At 40.4% G+C, this 16830-nt stretch overlaps 1 protein-coding gene across 5 annotated transcripts in view; it reads left to right on the top strand.

Moving 5' to 3' along the window:
- Positions 1-16830, top strand: part of LOC146492155 (semaphorin-5B-like) — a 50202-nt gene that overhangs the window by 21198 nt on the left and 12174 nt on the right. For all 5 annotated transcript variants that reach the window (XM_085150322.1, XM_085150318.1, XM_085150320.1 and 2 more), the window contains 10 exons: positions 4116-4304; positions 8759-8858; positions 9311-9356; positions 9489-9551; positions 9707-9805; positions 10294-10507; positions 10596-10881; positions 13951-14086; positions 15478-15685; positions 15785-15992. In XM_085150322.1, the coding sequence (XP_085006448.1) occupies positions 4160-4304; positions 8759-8858; positions 9311-9356; positions 9489-9551; positions 9707-9805; positions 10294-10507; positions 10596-10881; positions 13951-14086; positions 15478-15685; positions 15785-15992 (1505 nt within the window). In that variant the 5' untranslated portion in view covers positions 4116-4159. The remainder of the gene's footprint in view (positions 1-4115; positions 4305-8758; positions 8859-9310; positions 9357-9488; positions 9552-9706; positions 9806-10293; positions 10508-10595; positions 10882-13950; positions 14087-15477; positions 15686-15784; positions 15993-16830) is intronic.

The raw sequence follows: 16830 nt of genomic DNA, 5'->3' as shown, positions 1-16830 counted from the left end.
TACCATTTAAACAGGAAACCTCCTGCAGAACCAGGCTCAGGGAGGGGCAGCAATGTGCCCTACCTTTTTTTTCAGATTATGTTAAATTCATATGACAAATGAAATGAAAAGTATTTATTGTTTGTTTAGATACAGTATTGAATAAAAGCCTTTAGCCACCCCTCATTTCTACTCATTCCTAGGGGTGGGGGAAAAAATCGATACTGTGTAGTATGGTAATATTTTGTTTGCTAATAATGTATTGATACAGGGACAGCAGAAATCGATATTTTGTTACAAAAAAGGTTTTTGTGCTCTGACTTCAGAGCATGTTGATCCTTTTTCTGAGCAAGAATCCTGACATTCCTTCACTGTCCAAATGTGTTTAACTTGTTTTTGGCAGCAATAAACATGACAGTTTACTTATTTTAATTTAAGACATGTTTTATTTTAATTAAGTTTAAAACTTTTTTATTTAATGTAAAATTATATTTTGTTTTAATTTACTTTCAAATTCTTCAGTTGCTGAAGGGGCTGCATAGTTTTCATAAACTGCATAGTTCAGAATAGCTATAATTGTACCAGATGGTTGCGTTCAGTTAAGTTGGACTAGACTGTAATACAAACCGTTCAGTTTGTCAACAATAAAACTGAAATGAGAGAAAGACTGAGTGTGAGACTTTGATATTAGATAAAATGAATATTGATAAAGTTTACCTTTATGTACAGAATCTGAATATCGCAAAATCCATCCATCTTCATCCGCTTTATCCAAGGCCGGGTCGCGGGGGCAGCAGCCTAAGCAAAGAGGCCCAGACCTCCCTCTCCCCAGCCACCTCCTCCAGCTTATCCGGGGCAACACCAAGGCGTTCCCAGACCAGCCGAGAGATATAATCTCTCCAGCGTGTCCTGGGTCTGCCCCGGGGCCTCCTCCCGGTGGGACATGCCTGGAACACCTCACCCAGGAGGCACCCAGGGGGGCATCCTTGTCAGATGCCCGAACCACCTCAGCTGGCTCCTTTCGATGTGGAACAGCAGCGGCTCTACTCTGAGCCCCTCCCGGATGGCCGAACTTCTCACCCTATCTCTAAGGGAGAGGCCAGCCACCCTTCGGAGGAAGCTCATTTCCACCGCTTGTATCCGCGATCTCGTTCTTTCGGTCACTACCCACAGCTCGTGGCCATAGGTGAGGGTAGGGACGTAGATCGACCGGTAAATTGAGAGCTTCGCTTTTACACTCAGCTCCCTCTTCACCACGACGGACCGGTGCAGCGTCTGCATTACTGCAGCTGCAGCCCCAATCCGTCTGTCGATCTCTGACTCCCTTCTCTCATCACTCGCGAACAAGACCCCGAGATACTTGAACTCCTCCACTTGGAGGAGTGCGAGCTCCAGTGCGAGCTGGAGGCCCTCACCCGATGAAGCCAACAGAACCACATCATCCGCAAAAATCAGAGATGAGATTCTGAGGCCACCAAAGCGAAAGCCCTCCGCCACTTGGCTGCGCCTAGAAATCCTGTCCATAAAAAATTATGAACAGAACCGGTGACAAAGGGCAGCCCTGGCTGTGATTTTGATCCGGTTAGGCTGCATTTTATCCATCTGGGCTGATCTGGTCTCTCCTCCGAGGGTCAGGGTTAGGGTTATCGCAAAATATTTTTAAAAAATCGCAATAATATCGTATCGTGCGTTAAGTATTGTGATAATATCGTATCGTGGGATGTATGGTGATTCCCACCTCTACTCATTCCTTTATATTTTTCAGGAAAATTGGGGAAGAGACGCCCTGATTTACTAAATATTACAGTATACATTTACAGTATATAAGACACAGAAGGAATCTGTACAGTCAATATTTGGTATGGCCACCTTTTGTAGCTGTCAAAATGTTGGTGCAGCAACAGTCCGTAACCTGGCAGTTTCATTAGCAATGTGTTGTTATAGTTCACAAAGACGGTTGGACACACAGCAATGATGTTGGAGATTGCAATACTCAAATTAGACTAATGAAAGTCAACCAGCTGACAGCATCATACTGTAAAGCTTATATTCTACACAGTACTAAAAGTTTTGTTGTGGATACCAGCTCACTGTAAAACCTTCAGGGTATTTCTGGAAAGAACTTATCAAATTTCCCTGTTACAGGGTAAGAAGTGTGAAAAGGACAAATATAAAGGCACAGCCATACAGCTTTGGGGGGCAGTACTTAGAAAAAGCGTTGGCGACAAGTGAACTTTCATGGTCATATTAGAGGTGACTACCTTCTCTCAGAAGCAAAGACGGGAGCACAATGCTTTTGTTAAAGCACAGTTAAAAACATTCAAGAAAAACATGAGTGCATATAGTTGGGCTCACAGTGTGTCTAAAGAGTCTGGGTGGTACTTTACTAAACTTAACCAAACCATACAGAGATCCTAGCACACTTTGTCATGTAGACAGAGGATGATGAATATGCGCTCTTTGTCTTTAACTAACGCTAATCACCAAGGGAGAGTCTGCGTCCACACATTTCCTACTGCCCCCGAAGAATCTGACTGACGTCCACTGTCGCTCCCCCTCGTTGGGCTGAATAGACAAATCCCAGAACATTAGGCCTCTCACTGGCCAGCCTTTGCGCGGTGAGAGGACCGTGGCCCCGTAACAAAGGCGAGGCCAGCGGTGGAGGCTCTGCTCCTGTCGCTTCATTAAGCAGCAATGTAAGACCCAGCAGGCTGAAAAACCTCTGCCTCCACACGTATTCAGTCGTCCCAGTGAGCAGTAGACAGGCAGACATTCACCGCCTCCATTCTTTGCAGTGCGTAGCAGCTGCACTGAAACTGGTTTAAGGGTTAAAGAAAAAGACGCCGCTGTGAATGGGCAAGAAATATGCTGCCCTGTAGTGTTGAGCATGTTCAAAAGTTTTCAATACATAGTTGGAACATTATGGCCTTTTCCATAAACTCATTTATCACTCAGCTCAGACATTTTCAGAGTCAAATTTGTGCTCTAGTCCCGCCTAACCCTCAGGCGACAGTGTAGCTAGATTCAGGCATTTCACGTGCTCTCATGGTGAAGGTGTCTCCTGTAGTTAGTCTTCAGCTACTTAAACGCTTGCTCACATCCGAATGGTTCACTGGCCAGTACAGGAGTGGAGCTTAAAACAGAAATTTATTAGATGATTCAAAAGACATTTTTTTTTCCATTTCAGAGCTCATACATAGAGTCATTTCACATGCAAACACATTTAAAGGTCTTTATCCTTGTTTGCATAAATTTAGCAAACTTTAAATATCTTGATGAATGCATGCAGCCACTGAAAAGTGATAGTAACATCCTTTATTGGTGGGTGTCACTCTGTCCTGTCTTGCTCTGTTTCCAGTCTGTAAATTTCTAAATAAATGAGAAAATGTAGCCCCACAGAAGTGTGCGTGAAAACACAAAGACCCAACACATTTGGATTAGACTTGCCAGCGTCAGTATGTATGCTACAGCTAGTATGTGGCTGCATTTACTTATACCAAACAGAGTATCTTGAACGCTGCCTCCCTCTGTGTGCCGCACGTGAGAAAGCAAAAGTCTGATACTTGTCTGACGCAGCTGGATGGAAATTTGTAAACTACATAAAAGAGCCTTTGATCTTTGTGCCTAAAGTCACCATCAGATCATCACCTTTGAGCAGATTCTGATTCATATAAAATGAATTCGACCCTTCATGTGGCACACCCTCCTGTTTGGCTCTGTGCCCGGGGCTCATCTCTGAATGGATCCCCTCAGTCAGAAAGAGGCACCCAAAGTTTGAGAGCTGGCGTTAGTGAAGATTGGCGGCTCTGGCCTTTTGAGGTGAATTAGCCATGACCGAGTCCTGCTGACACTGAGGCGATGGACACCAAAAGCAGACAGAGGAGGGACAGCGGGGCCCGTCGACTGGCAAAATTAATTTAGATGAATGGGCAGGAGGACGGAGAGTGAGTGCAAGTGTGAGCTATTACTGAGTGGATATGGATTTTTAGAGTCCAGCACTGATGTATTGAGTTTTCTAGAGTGATTATCTAAATGCCAAAAAATATAAGGATATTTATTTGTCACAAGGCTGATCGGTTTACTCTCCCTGCCATTCCTGCCTGGTTGATTGACAGATATCACTTCTGCTCCGACAGGTGATTCCCGAGGACCCGATAGAAGACTGGATGTGGTTGTAACTATGGTAACATCAGGGTGGGGGGTATGGGCCCTCTCCCCCTGTGGCCTTGTGCTGGTCATCTGTTTATCCATGTGTCTGTCAGAGGAGCCTCACATCAAGCCTGCCGACTGCAGCAGAAAGGAACATCCTGTTGTTTCCTACCAAGGTGAGAAAAGAAACACACCAGCGATAGAGTGGGGGGGGGACAACTTATGTGCACATGCCAAACTGAACAAAGGCCCCAACCTAGCGCCAAAGTTCATGCTGGAGGGAGACACTTTTTCAGCTGAAGTAAGAGACTGCGTTGCTTGCACGTTTACCCATTGTGAAAAGAGGACAGTGTATCTATTTTCCACAAGACAATTTCTGTTTTCAAACAACATCATTTGTGTTGTTTTTTTTACGTAAGAATACACAGTCGGCGAATTGAAAAGAGTCACGCACACAAAGGCCGTGTTTCTTTGAGCCCACTTTCAAAGTGATGATTTTCACATGTAGCCGGTTAGTCCACGTGCCCAACATCAAGATCAGAGATCTTAACCTTGTCACACAACGAGCGGGTTGTCATGCTGATGTTGAGAATTAGGCAAACTTGTAGACATGCATGCGTTTCCTAGACTGTCTACAGTTCTCAGATTCAGGCTCTTTAAGCAGGTTGTTGTGAGCGAGCAGTGTGGTAGCCTTATTGTATAACGGTAATCAAAATGCATCTTTTGCTTGAATAAGTGACGTAAAGGCTATGGGTTAAGGGTTGCATGAGGACCAACTGTATGCAAAAGGCTACATAAGATATACATTTTTGATTTAAATTAAAGTATAACAAAAACTGTATATATGTCTGCCCCTTCTGATTTTATCACCCCTACATTTTGATCATACTCTCATGTCAAAGCATGGCTGCTAAACATGGCTTTACTCCAGTGCTTCACTGAATAAGAACGTACATATATGGATCTAAAGATCCCTTGGTAATGTTTACTTTAACTTTGTATAATTTCTTCTTGGAAACACAAGGAGGTTCTCTGGCCAGACCTTGCTACACAAACAATAAAGAGTCCCTGAAGCTGAAATGGTATCTTTGTGAAGGAGCTTTGGTTGGGTCACAAACATTTTATGGTCCTTTGCAAAGTTAAATAACGATTGCATAATTGTATAACAAGCTTCACTTATCCACCAACTTTAAATCAATGCCATCTCTCAACATTTCATTCGCCGCTCTTTAAAAACTGATTTTCGTTGGGTTTGTATATTCAGCTATAACCACCACAGCAACAGCGATTGATTAGTTTGCATTCGAAAAATGCTGTCATGAAAATTTATCAGCACAGCAGCCTGGGTGCTCGCACAAAAGTCTCGTCCAAATCCATAAAAGCTTTAAACTTTTAGAATGTCATTTCACCTACTTTTGTTGCTCTAATCACTGCTGTCTAAACGCGGTTGCACGGCTTATTCTGTTGCTATCACAACCATATTGTAGCCAACCATAAAACCCACAGTAGTCTACAGCTTTTGAGAAATTATGTTTGTTAAATGTCACTGGAAATGGAAATAGACAAGGAACAGCAATATTAGATAATAATTATCTTTATCCTGGACAAGTTATGTTTCCATCTGAAAAGAAGAGAAAAACACAGGACACAGAATGAAGATGATATAACAAGCAAATGGTGAGTTTTAACTGATATAGAAATTGTAAAAATCATTAAAGAAACCAAAAAGTAACAACTGACAAAGGGAGACACAAAAAGCCACCATGTATAGCAAGGTAAAATGATAACAGGTGGAAGCAATCAGGGCATTGTAGTGGAAGAAAACAACAAACAATAAAATAAAGCAGGAAATGACACAAGAGCAGACAAGGAAGCACAGAATACACAGGAAATACACAGTAAATCAGAAGAAACGGACCAAAGAAACCAAGCATCTGAATTGGGAAGAAAGATGATTCAGAAATTGCTGATCTGCTGGATTTTCCCAAATAGCCAAGATATGCAGAACAGCATCTTTGCACCCTCAGAAGCACTCAGCAGCAGCAGAAGACCATGCTGGGAACCCTCCTGTCAGCTAAGAACAGGAAACTGAGGTTACAATTATCACCAAAATTAACAACAGGTGGAAACATTGGAAAATCGCCTGATGTGGCGCGTATTGATTTAAATGTAGGGTCAGAATTTGACATAAAGAACACGATTTCCATTTCCACGATGACCCATTGCTTTGTAACAATGGGTCAGACTGGTGGTGGTATAATGGTGTGGCACACTTAATACCAGTCGATTGTTTAAACAGCCAACCTGAGTCTTGCTGCTCACCATGTCTGTCCTTGTATAACCACAGTAGACCCATCGTCTGATGGCTGCTCCCAGCAGGATAAAGCTCATATCATCTGACACTGACTTCAAATCTAGCAACTGTGTGACTCTATCACGTCCAAAATTCGCGAGAAACGTTTCCAGCATCTTGTTCAATTTATGCCATTAAGAATTCAAGTTCTTCTGGAGCCAAGAGCAGGTCTGACCTGACACCAGCAAGGTATCCCTAATAAAGGATCCAGGTCCAGTAATAACAATGATCTTATTTTCTTTCCTGTGCTCATTTTGTTAAATAAAATTGCTAAAATGCAAAGAAGTTACATAATGCAAAGTGTAGACAGTTCTGAAATCTGAAATATAAGGTCGATGAAACTAGACGCTCTTGGTTAATTGGCTCTTTTGTTGCAAGAATGAGTGTCGATTTCTGATTCCCTGTAGTTAACTAATTTCTTGGACTTAAAAGAGAAAGTCCAAGAAATTAGAACAAGTCGCTTCTCCTTGTCAGCTGTCAGATTGGTATTTTGAATGAGAGACTTAGACTGCCTGCCCTTGTCTGCTTTGCAGCAGCTCATTATGTACACAGGCAAGTGCACAAAAGCAATTTGGATTCAATAGCTCTCCGAAAATCACTGCTGTTCAAGTGATGGTTTGTATTCATGTTGTTTTGTTGCCCTCTTTCAGAGCTATTCAAAGCAGAACTGAGACCAGACAAGAATGATAGTTCAGTTTCTAATAAGCATCTTGACACGCTGGTTGCTCATAACCTTTCAATTTGTTGTTTTATGTGACATTAATTGAGATTAACCAATACAAAGTGTGAAGCGTGACTTTAATATAAGGTTGTGAAATCTGGCAGCACTATGAACTCTTAGTTGGAATTAACTTGCATTAATAAGGATTTGTTGGAATTGTGTCTATCTCACGCATCGAGGCTTACAAAAGACACGTTTCTGCAAAATAATTGAATGTAAAGATTTATGTGAAATTAATAAAGGTGTTGATGTTGTGTCTGCAGCATGGCCTCATTAAATGCTCTTCTTCAGCTGTCTAATGACTGTGAAAGGGCCTTTGATGTCATTATTTTGACTGGATGTCAGTTTGCATTCAGCTCAAAGGTTTTGCCTGGCAAACCGTGCTGCTTTTGTTGTTGATACATTTTTTTTCGCCACAAGCTGGCTATCAAATGAGAGGAACAGGCATTTAGTCCTGAGAGGCAGCAGCAGTAATTTGCTCTGAAACATTGCGGGAAGCATCATTTGTATGTGGTTTGTTCGCCCTCCCCGAAGCTTATGTAAAACAGCTAAAGCAACTTTATTTACCGTTCAGTTCTGATTCGCTGTCATACTGCTCAGGTAGTGGTTTTCAATTAAGGGCATGTAATATCAACCATGATAGACTAAAGTTATAAAGAAACTTTCAAAACAAAGTTCTTGAAAAGATGGAAAAGTCTTAAGCCACCCTTCATTTCTTTATATTTTGCTTAAAGGGAGGCAGACATACTTGTTATCTTTTAAATTGGTTTTGAGCAATGTTTCATCAGTGGTGGTGTCTTTTTCACATGTTTTTAGCCCAGTTCTTGTACTTGACCTGGCAAAAAAGGCACCTTACTCAAGCGATGAACCAGTGTTGGGTCTACACACAATGGACAACTTAGGAAAGATCAAAATTTAAAGTAGTTCTTTGTGTATCTTTAGGCACTTTGCGACTAGCAACCCGTTACAAAACAAATAATTTGTTCCCATTTGTTTAATAGAAAGACATAAAATTGTAGGTGTGTCCCAAAGAGCTACAATGTAAAGGTCTGTAATATCTCAGTATGGTATGTAATGTGTCCTTTAAAAAAATCTGACACAACTGCACAAGTTGAGAGAAAAAAATAAAGACCTGACAGATATACCTTACTTATCTTATTACTTTGACATTGAACAGTCTTATGTGATGGTAAATTTATGTTGTTGAATTCAAGATAAATTATTTCAAGAGATTGCTAATTAATTAGAACAAGTAATATAATATGAAAATTGGGAGACTTCCAGATCTTTATGTCCTACCCTATAATTTTGGAAAATAAATCAGTACTTTCAGTCTGTTTAAAAGCCTCCTTTCTGGTCTTAGGCCCTACGATTAAAGATGAGTTGTAAAGCTGGCAAAAGGGAAACACTGGATAATGGATCTTTTTCATCTTCTTCTTCTTCTCCTCTCTCATATTTCATGTTATCCTCTCCTGCTTTTCTTTTCACTTACTTTTATACTCTTTCTTCTTATTTTTTTCCCTCACTCCTCATCATTTGATTCTTTGTGCATCCAGCACTGAGGTCTTGGGTGTCTGAGTTCTCACATCCAGGTGCAAAGGACTTCTCCCAACTTGCTTTGGACCTGAGACGAAACCAGCTTGTTGTAGGAGCAAGGTACCAAATAGCATGCATCACTCAAACAGTAATCATACAGCATGTTACTAGCATACAGTGGTGTAAAGTGGATACATGATGTGTCATCATAGAAGCATGCCAGCGTTCATATCCTGGACAAGCCCCCAATTCTTACATGATGATATTTCTGGACATAAACAAGGGAAATACACACAACATTTTTTTTAATTAAAACACAAAGTCCCGAAAGCCCAAAGACAGCACTAAAGGGTAAAGACAGCTCTTAAATGGAGTAAAAAGACCCAAAAGGAAGAAGAAAAAATCCAGCAACACAAGCTATACAGTTATATTGCCCAGGCGGCACAAATGTGTTTTGATCAAACTGTGTCTGGACAGAAGTTGGGAGATACTAGAGGATAACATTTATATGCTGTACACTGCTATTGTGAGCAGTCTGTTGTTTTAGCTCTAAAATGAAATATCTTTTACAGAAATTTCCTCTTCAGACTGAGTTTGAATAATACCTCCCTCATACAGGTAAGGTTAAGACTACACAAAAATGAACTACTGTCAAAGACATTTTATTTTAAACATTTTAACAGGATCTGTTATTAAATATAAAGGTCCAATATTCAAAAAAACATTCTACAATTGAACATTTCTCCTCAGGCAACAGAATGGGCATCCGATGAAGACACAAAGCGCTCATGTCAGAGCAAAGGCAAATCTGAGGTATTGTGCTGTGACTGAAGTACAGATATTTGTCTGTGTATTCAGAAACATATTACGTTAGACTGGATTATGTTATTATATGATTATATTATATTGGACATTTTGATGACATGTCATGAAACAGTAAAACTGAGTTCTGGCGTATTTGTCTGCAGGGTGAATGCCAAAACTATGTACGGGTTTTGCTGATAAGCGGAAGGACGCTCTTCACATGTGGGACCAATGCTTTTACCCCTGTCTGCATAACCAGACAGGTTAGTAAAATGGCAGTTTTTGCACTTAAGTAGAATTAATGAAACTATATGACAAGAAAATACATATTTTATAGTCTAAAATCCTTTTGGGGTAATTAAAAGAAAGGCAATTATAAGTTGCTAGAGCCCGATGTAAAATGGAAAAAGGACATGGAATTTAAAAAGGATAAAATCAAGAAATCTGACAATAAAAGTCATTTTCTTCTAGTCACTTTGATTAGCTAATTTATCTTTTCTCTATATATTTTGTAATTATATTTAGTAATTATAAATAGTGTTGGTGCCTTTGTGATCCTCAGATGTCTTCAGCAGCTTTGTGCATTTGGGAAATGATAGAAACTGAAGATTACATTATTAAAAGTTTTGAAATTCATTAAAAGTTTTGAAATAATGTGAATAAAGCGATAAAAACAGAAAGAACAAAATTGCTTGTCAATCCACTAAAATAGCAGGAAATGCTTAGTTTAGTTTTCCCTTCTTTCCGTCAGATTTCTAACCTCAGTCAGGTGTTAGACACTGTGAACGGTGTTGCCCGATGTCCCTACGACCCGCGTCACAACTCCACTGCCATGATCACAGAAAAGGGCGAGCTGTATGCTGCCACAGTGATTGATTTCTCTGGACGTGACCCAGTGATCTACAGGAGCCTGGGCAACATGCCGCCCCTGCGCACCGCCCAGTACAACTCTAAATGGCTCAACGGTTAACAAAGCACCACAAAGTTTGTCCTTTTCATCACTCTTTCGTTGATCCATCACGCTGACCTGTGTCTCTGCGTCTATTCTTCTAGAGCCTCATTTTGTGTCTGTTTATGAGATTGGTCGTTTTGCCTACTTCTTCCTGAGGGAAACTGCGGTGGAAAATGACTGTGGGAAAATGGTGTTCTCTCGAGTGGCTCGGGTCTGTAAGAATGATATGGGTGGACGCTTTCTATTGGAGGACACCTGGACCACCTTCATGAAGGCTCGGCTCAACTGCTCACGCTCAGGAGAAATCCCCTTTTACTACAACGAGCTCCAGAGCACCTTCTACTTACCTGAGCAAGATCTGATTTATGGCATTTTTACCACTAATGTGTGAGTTCTGTTTGTTAATAATGTCTAGGGATGCAACGATACCAATTTTTTCAAACCGATACGATACCGATACTTGGATCTGAGTACTTGCCGATACCGAGTACAAAAACCGATACTTCTACCACACACACATACACACACAAATGCAATGAATTGGAAGACAGGTTTTATTTTATTCTCTGCCGATAATAAATAAAATCTTAATAAAAATGACCACAAAAAAATTTCAAGTGAAAAATAAGCACTTCTGTTAAATTATTGCAGAGTCTCCACATTGTAATTTAACAAAATATCACTGAACTATTGGCACTGTCTCGAGCTTTCAGAATAATAAATAAACACTTCTGTTTGGAATAAAATAAATACAAATTAGGTTTGAGAATAAAATAAACTTTTAAATTATTGCAGAGTGTCCATATTGTAAACAAACAAACAAAATAACGAAAGTATTTGGCATTGACTAACGAACTCCCCATCTGCCCGTGGATCATCAGTCCACTGTGCCGTTAAACCAAGGACTGACATCGCACACACTGCTTGTCTTTACCTCTTTAGAAAGTTTTGGCACCATTATCTCCCTGATGTGTGGGCGGCTGGGAATTTTATATCACAGCTCGAGTATGCTTAGACGGTGCAATCCTATGTTTTCCACGACTGGCATTGGCTGGCCATCCAGAGCAATAAAATGAGTCAGAGCCTCCATTATTTTAACTGCCCGTGGATTTTCTTTTGACATTTTTCATCGCTTTTCCAAAACCCGAGTTAAAGTTGGCTGTTCCGGTCCACACTGCTGACATTTTGTTTAGCCTAGCTACAGCAGCCTCCAGTTTCTCTTTTTTTATCTGGAGCCGCCAGTCTCACTCGTCTAACCCTGTGCCTGTTTAGCGCGAGATGTCCCCCTAGTGGCCAATCTAAAAAACTACAACAGAAATGACAAGCCACCCTCTGATTAATGAAATAAGTTAGTATCGGTTCGTGGTATCGGTTAACTTTTACGAGTTAACCGATACCACATTTTACAGTATCGGTCCCGATACCCGATACCAGTATCGGTATCGGTGCATCCCTAATAATGTCATTTCATAGACTTTATGTCACAGTCTGGCGAGGGCAGACTGTATGAATTGACGAGAAGGACCCAAAATGCAGACTCCAAGGAACAGGGAACAACACTTGAATGTTAACAAAAAGCGAGCCGTTTAATATGGCTGGTAAAAAAGGAACAAACAAAGGGCAAGGCAGACTGAAGTAAAACTAACATTAACCTAAACTGGGAGAACTAAACAAACAACAAGAAAAACCTAGACATGAAACTTGGAAACATGGCGTGGACAACAGACGACCTGACAAAAAATGACCAGAACACACCGACTAAATACACACAGGAGGATAATGAGGGAAATGGAAACACATGGGGAAACAGCTGACACACATGAACATAACGACGTCACAAGAGGAGAGTAAAACTAAAAACATTGAACATAGGAACACCGGACCCCTTCAAAATAAAACAGGAAACATAATGCAGACATGACAACATGAGACTTACAGACATAAAACACATGAAGGGCAAGGGAGACTTCACAGGGGTTGAAAACACAAGGGGGAACTAATAAGCAAATGAACATAGGAAACCCAATGAGCTTAAACATACTATAAACAACAAAATGAACTAAAACTCAAAACACTGGGTCATAAGACCCAGGATCGTGACATGTTACATACCAAAGTAAGTTAACTCAGAGCGTACTAAATAGAGTATATCCTCCTGAGAACCAGTCTGTTCATTTATGTCCTCTTTAATGGACGTTTGTTTTTGGTTAATATATTTTGACTTATTTGAGCTACCCTAATAAGTCCTGTTGTTTGCAAAAGTGTGTTTGGGTGGCCTCTTTCAGCTCCAAATAGGCAGGACATCACAAAAAAAGTTACAATGAAAGAAACTTTCCTCGGTTCTCAGGAGAATATGAAAGAAAGATGTACTCACTGTAGCCTTACCAGCTTGCTTAACGTGACTAAATATAGACACAAGGATGGAGTGCTAAGCTAGCTATTGAAAGCTAGCTATGTTAGCAAATTGTGTTCCACTGACACACATGCTGCCACACTGACACACGGTCAGTGTCTGTATATAAGCATGTGTTTTGCTATGTTCAATTTTAAACTTGCATTTATTTAATATAAATTAACACTGTCGCTAATGGTCCTTTTGCAACAGTAATCATTAGCTAATTTGTGCTAAATACAATCAATAATGCATAGAATTGACTCAAAACTCAATAAAAGAGTTAGACAGCCTGTTAGTACAATGAACTACCCAGAAGGCAATACTGTCTGTCACATAATTTCACAAAATTGGTCGAAAATATGGGCATGAATTAGCTGAGGTGAGACTATAGCTAGCAGCTACAGTTGTCAGTGCACCTACCCGTCACTCCAGGTCTACACAACCTTAATTACGCATAGCTTTAAAGCATTTGTTCCTGGACAGCTGCCATGTAGTTTGTCATTGTCTATAAAAACCAAGACAGGGGATTATACTGTGCTAGAAATGTGCTTTTTTCTTCTTTAAAGTCGTAAATGTTAACACATTGGCCATTAAAGGAACTGGATTATTTTGGCACTTGTACATTACCTTACACTACCTTATTTAAAGCCTCGTAAAAACACTTGGTTTGGTAAGTTACAGTGATATTGTGTACATTAGTCTTTTTCTGGTTAATATACCTAGATAGCACTTTGAGGCTTTTTAATAAAACTTTGACCAAAAGTACTAACTATTAATCTCTCTTATCATGTTGAAAGGTAATTTATTTTTGGCAAATGTGTCCTCTCGCATATCAGCTGTGCCTTTGGGCTTGCTTTAAGACTACACACCTTTACACTAATGTTTATTCCATAGAGTAGTTTCAACTGAGGCAGCTAAAAGGTTATGTTTGTATTTTACTGTTATAAATTTAACAATTCAAGAAATATGTGCTTTTCTGTAGAGATGTGCTCAAGAATGTTTGCTTTCCTTCACATTCATTAGCTAAGACCTGAGCATTGTAATTTCCTGTGCTTCTCTAGAAACAGCATATCAGCTTCTGCAGTCTGTGCTTTTAATCTGAGCGCCATCACCCAAGCCTTCAATGGACCATTTCGATACCAGGAGAACCCGCGCACTGCTTGGCTGGCCACTCCAAACCCTATACCCAACTTTCAGGTAACTAATTTCAAAACATGGACAATGACAAAGAATTCAGACTTCTTTATACATATGTATTTTTCTCTGAGAACATGAGGTTGGTGAGGACACTAAAGCAAACAGCTTTATCTTGCCACAGTTGCCCAGCAATTCCACGAAGGCTTGTAAAGAAATTTTCAAAAGACTGACATCCACTTCATCACTCTGTGCTGATTGCAGATATCTAAATGCAGTGCAGCAGAGAAGTTTTGCTCAGCTCCAGCAAATACATGTCCCCAAAATAAATGCTTGGCAAATTTCCCAATGCATCTGCAAAGTGCTATTCAGTTTGAGCTACAGGGAAACTGTAGTCACATTTCCTGTTGTATAATGTCTGTATATAAGCTTGTGTTTTGCTATGTGCAATTTTAAACTTGCATTTATTAACACTGTCGCTAACAGTCCTTTTGCAACAGTAATGACCTTGTCTGAAATTTTGTCCTTAAATATAAAACAAGAAAAAGCTTAGCAATTTTTTTATGAAGCATTTGTTGCCTGTAAGTTTGCCATTAAGCTAGCATGCACAAAACTATTTACATGCCTAACGATAATAAGATATCCATCATCGGACTTTACCCTTTTTTTTTTTTTACTGTGGACACACTGTAAAAACCAGAAACTTTTCTGTCATTTAATTGTTTATAACTTCATTACTTTGGTGTAGCATGCATGGCTGCAGGGGAGGTCTTTATCAGATGAAAAAGCTATAAAACTTATGAAAATACAGTTAAAAGTACCAAATATCTCTCCTCCACATTTTCTAACGCCTTCCAGTGGGCCAAATTTTAATCTTTACTGGGCCAGTTCTGGCCTCCAGGCCTTATGTTTAACACCTCTTATGTGGAGGTGCAGTGCACAAACACTGAATGAGGAGCAGCATCAGAAGAAAATGGGCTTTTGAGGTGGAGAATCTTAAGAGACGTGTGGTTAAATGCATGTTTCAGCTAGACGAAGAACTAAGAGACTGCATAATTGGCCAGTATATTACAAATAAGACTTTTCTGGATTATGAATTATGCAGACTTTCCATAATAACACAGTATAAGAAGTCTAAGGAGCTTGGAAAGAAAAGCGTCTGGACTTCAAGTTACTTGAAGACATTTCACCTCTCATCCGAGAAGCTTCTCCAGTTCTAGGGTCAAATGGTGGAGAGTCCCAGATTAAACCCTATGGGAGTTTCCCCCCAAGAGGGACAAAGGGACCCCCTGATGATCCTCTACCTAATCACACGAGCAAAGGTGTGAAAACGGGCTTCTTTCCAAGCTCCTTAGACTACGATGACCTGGATGACTAAGAACCTTCACAGACACAATATAAGAAGCTTCCCTTTCACTAAACGCCCTTCTTCTGCCTCCTTCTTGACTGCTCAGTGTGGCACGTTAGAGGAGGGCGCCAATGGGGGAAACCTGACAGAGCGCAGCCTCCAGGACGCCCAGCGGCTCTTCCTCATGAACGACGTGGTCCAGCCAGTAACCGTCAACCCCCTGCTCACCCAGGACAACCTGCGTTTCTCTAAGCTGGTGGTGGATATCGTGCAGGGCCGACACTCTCTCTACCACGTCATGTACATCGGCACAGGTGAGACACGTTCTAATTAAAAATGAGAAAATAATCACTCGAACCGTTTTTTTTTATCTGCCATCCTGGAGCTTGCTCTTATTACTATTGTCTTAAAAGAATATGGCACCATTCTGAAGGCTCTCTCCACAACCAATAAAAGCCTGCATGACTGCTACCTGGAGGAGCTCAGGATCCTGCCCGAAGGGAGAGTGGGGCCAATAAAGAGTCTGCAAATTCTCCACAATGACAGATCATTGTTTGTGGGCCTCGATGACAGATTGGTGAAGATCCCATTAGAGCGCTGCTCCAGCTACCCAACTGAACGGTTTGGTCCAAGATTTTCTGAAATGCTTTTAGTCTTTATACCAAATAGAAACAAATATACCTACAGATTAATGAACATAAGAACCATAAATATGACTGAGTATAAATATTTAGCATAAAGCAAATGAAAAATTGTAGCCTTTAGTCTGTGTGAGCCTGCTCATATATTGATTTTCTGGTGCTGGTGATGAGTGGGCAAATCTACTAACAAACACACGGGGGTGTCCAAGTCTGAAGGGCCTGCGAACAAATGCTGACAAAGATGATTATGTTAAGAGCCCTATTTATCTTCCCTACAAAGTGACACATTTTGAACTGTCAGGATACACTCAAAAAAATCTGTTGTTGGATGAACACAATTGAATCACGGCACCTTTTTCCACGTGATTTAACCGAGTACTATAACCCATTTTTGACCATGTCAAACCAACACATTTGGCATTTGGTGGTTTGATGTAATCAGATTACGTTGGATCAACGTAGTATACTTACATTGACTTGAAGTGATTCATTTAAGTATGTAGAGTGAAATTTGTTTTAATTCATTCTACACAAGTTAAAAACTTTAGGAAAACACAATGAAATCTTGTTGTTTGAACAACTACTTTGTTAATCAAGGCAATTACTGCTAGTCTTGCTTAATGAACCAATATGGGGGTTGATTATTTCATAGAGACAAACAACCATTTGCACTTATTCATGGACAAGCTAGAATCACCAATTAACCTAACTCTAATTACACACTGCAAACTAGCCAGATTGTAGATTTGAACCCAGGCCCTTCTTGCTGTGAGGCAACAGCACGAACCATCACACCACCAAGTTGTCAATCCAGGCTT

The sequence above is a fragment of the Neolamprologus multifasciatus genome, chromosome 23, assembly GCF_963576455.1.
Source record: "Neolamprologus multifasciatus chromosome 23, fNeoMul1.2, whole genome shotgun sequence".
Taxonomy (NCBI): domain Eukaryota; kingdom Metazoa; phylum Chordata; class Actinopteri; order Cichliformes; family Cichlidae; genus Neolamprologus; species Neolamprologus multifasciatus.
This window is presented reverse-complemented; position numbering and strand designations above follow the sequence as displayed.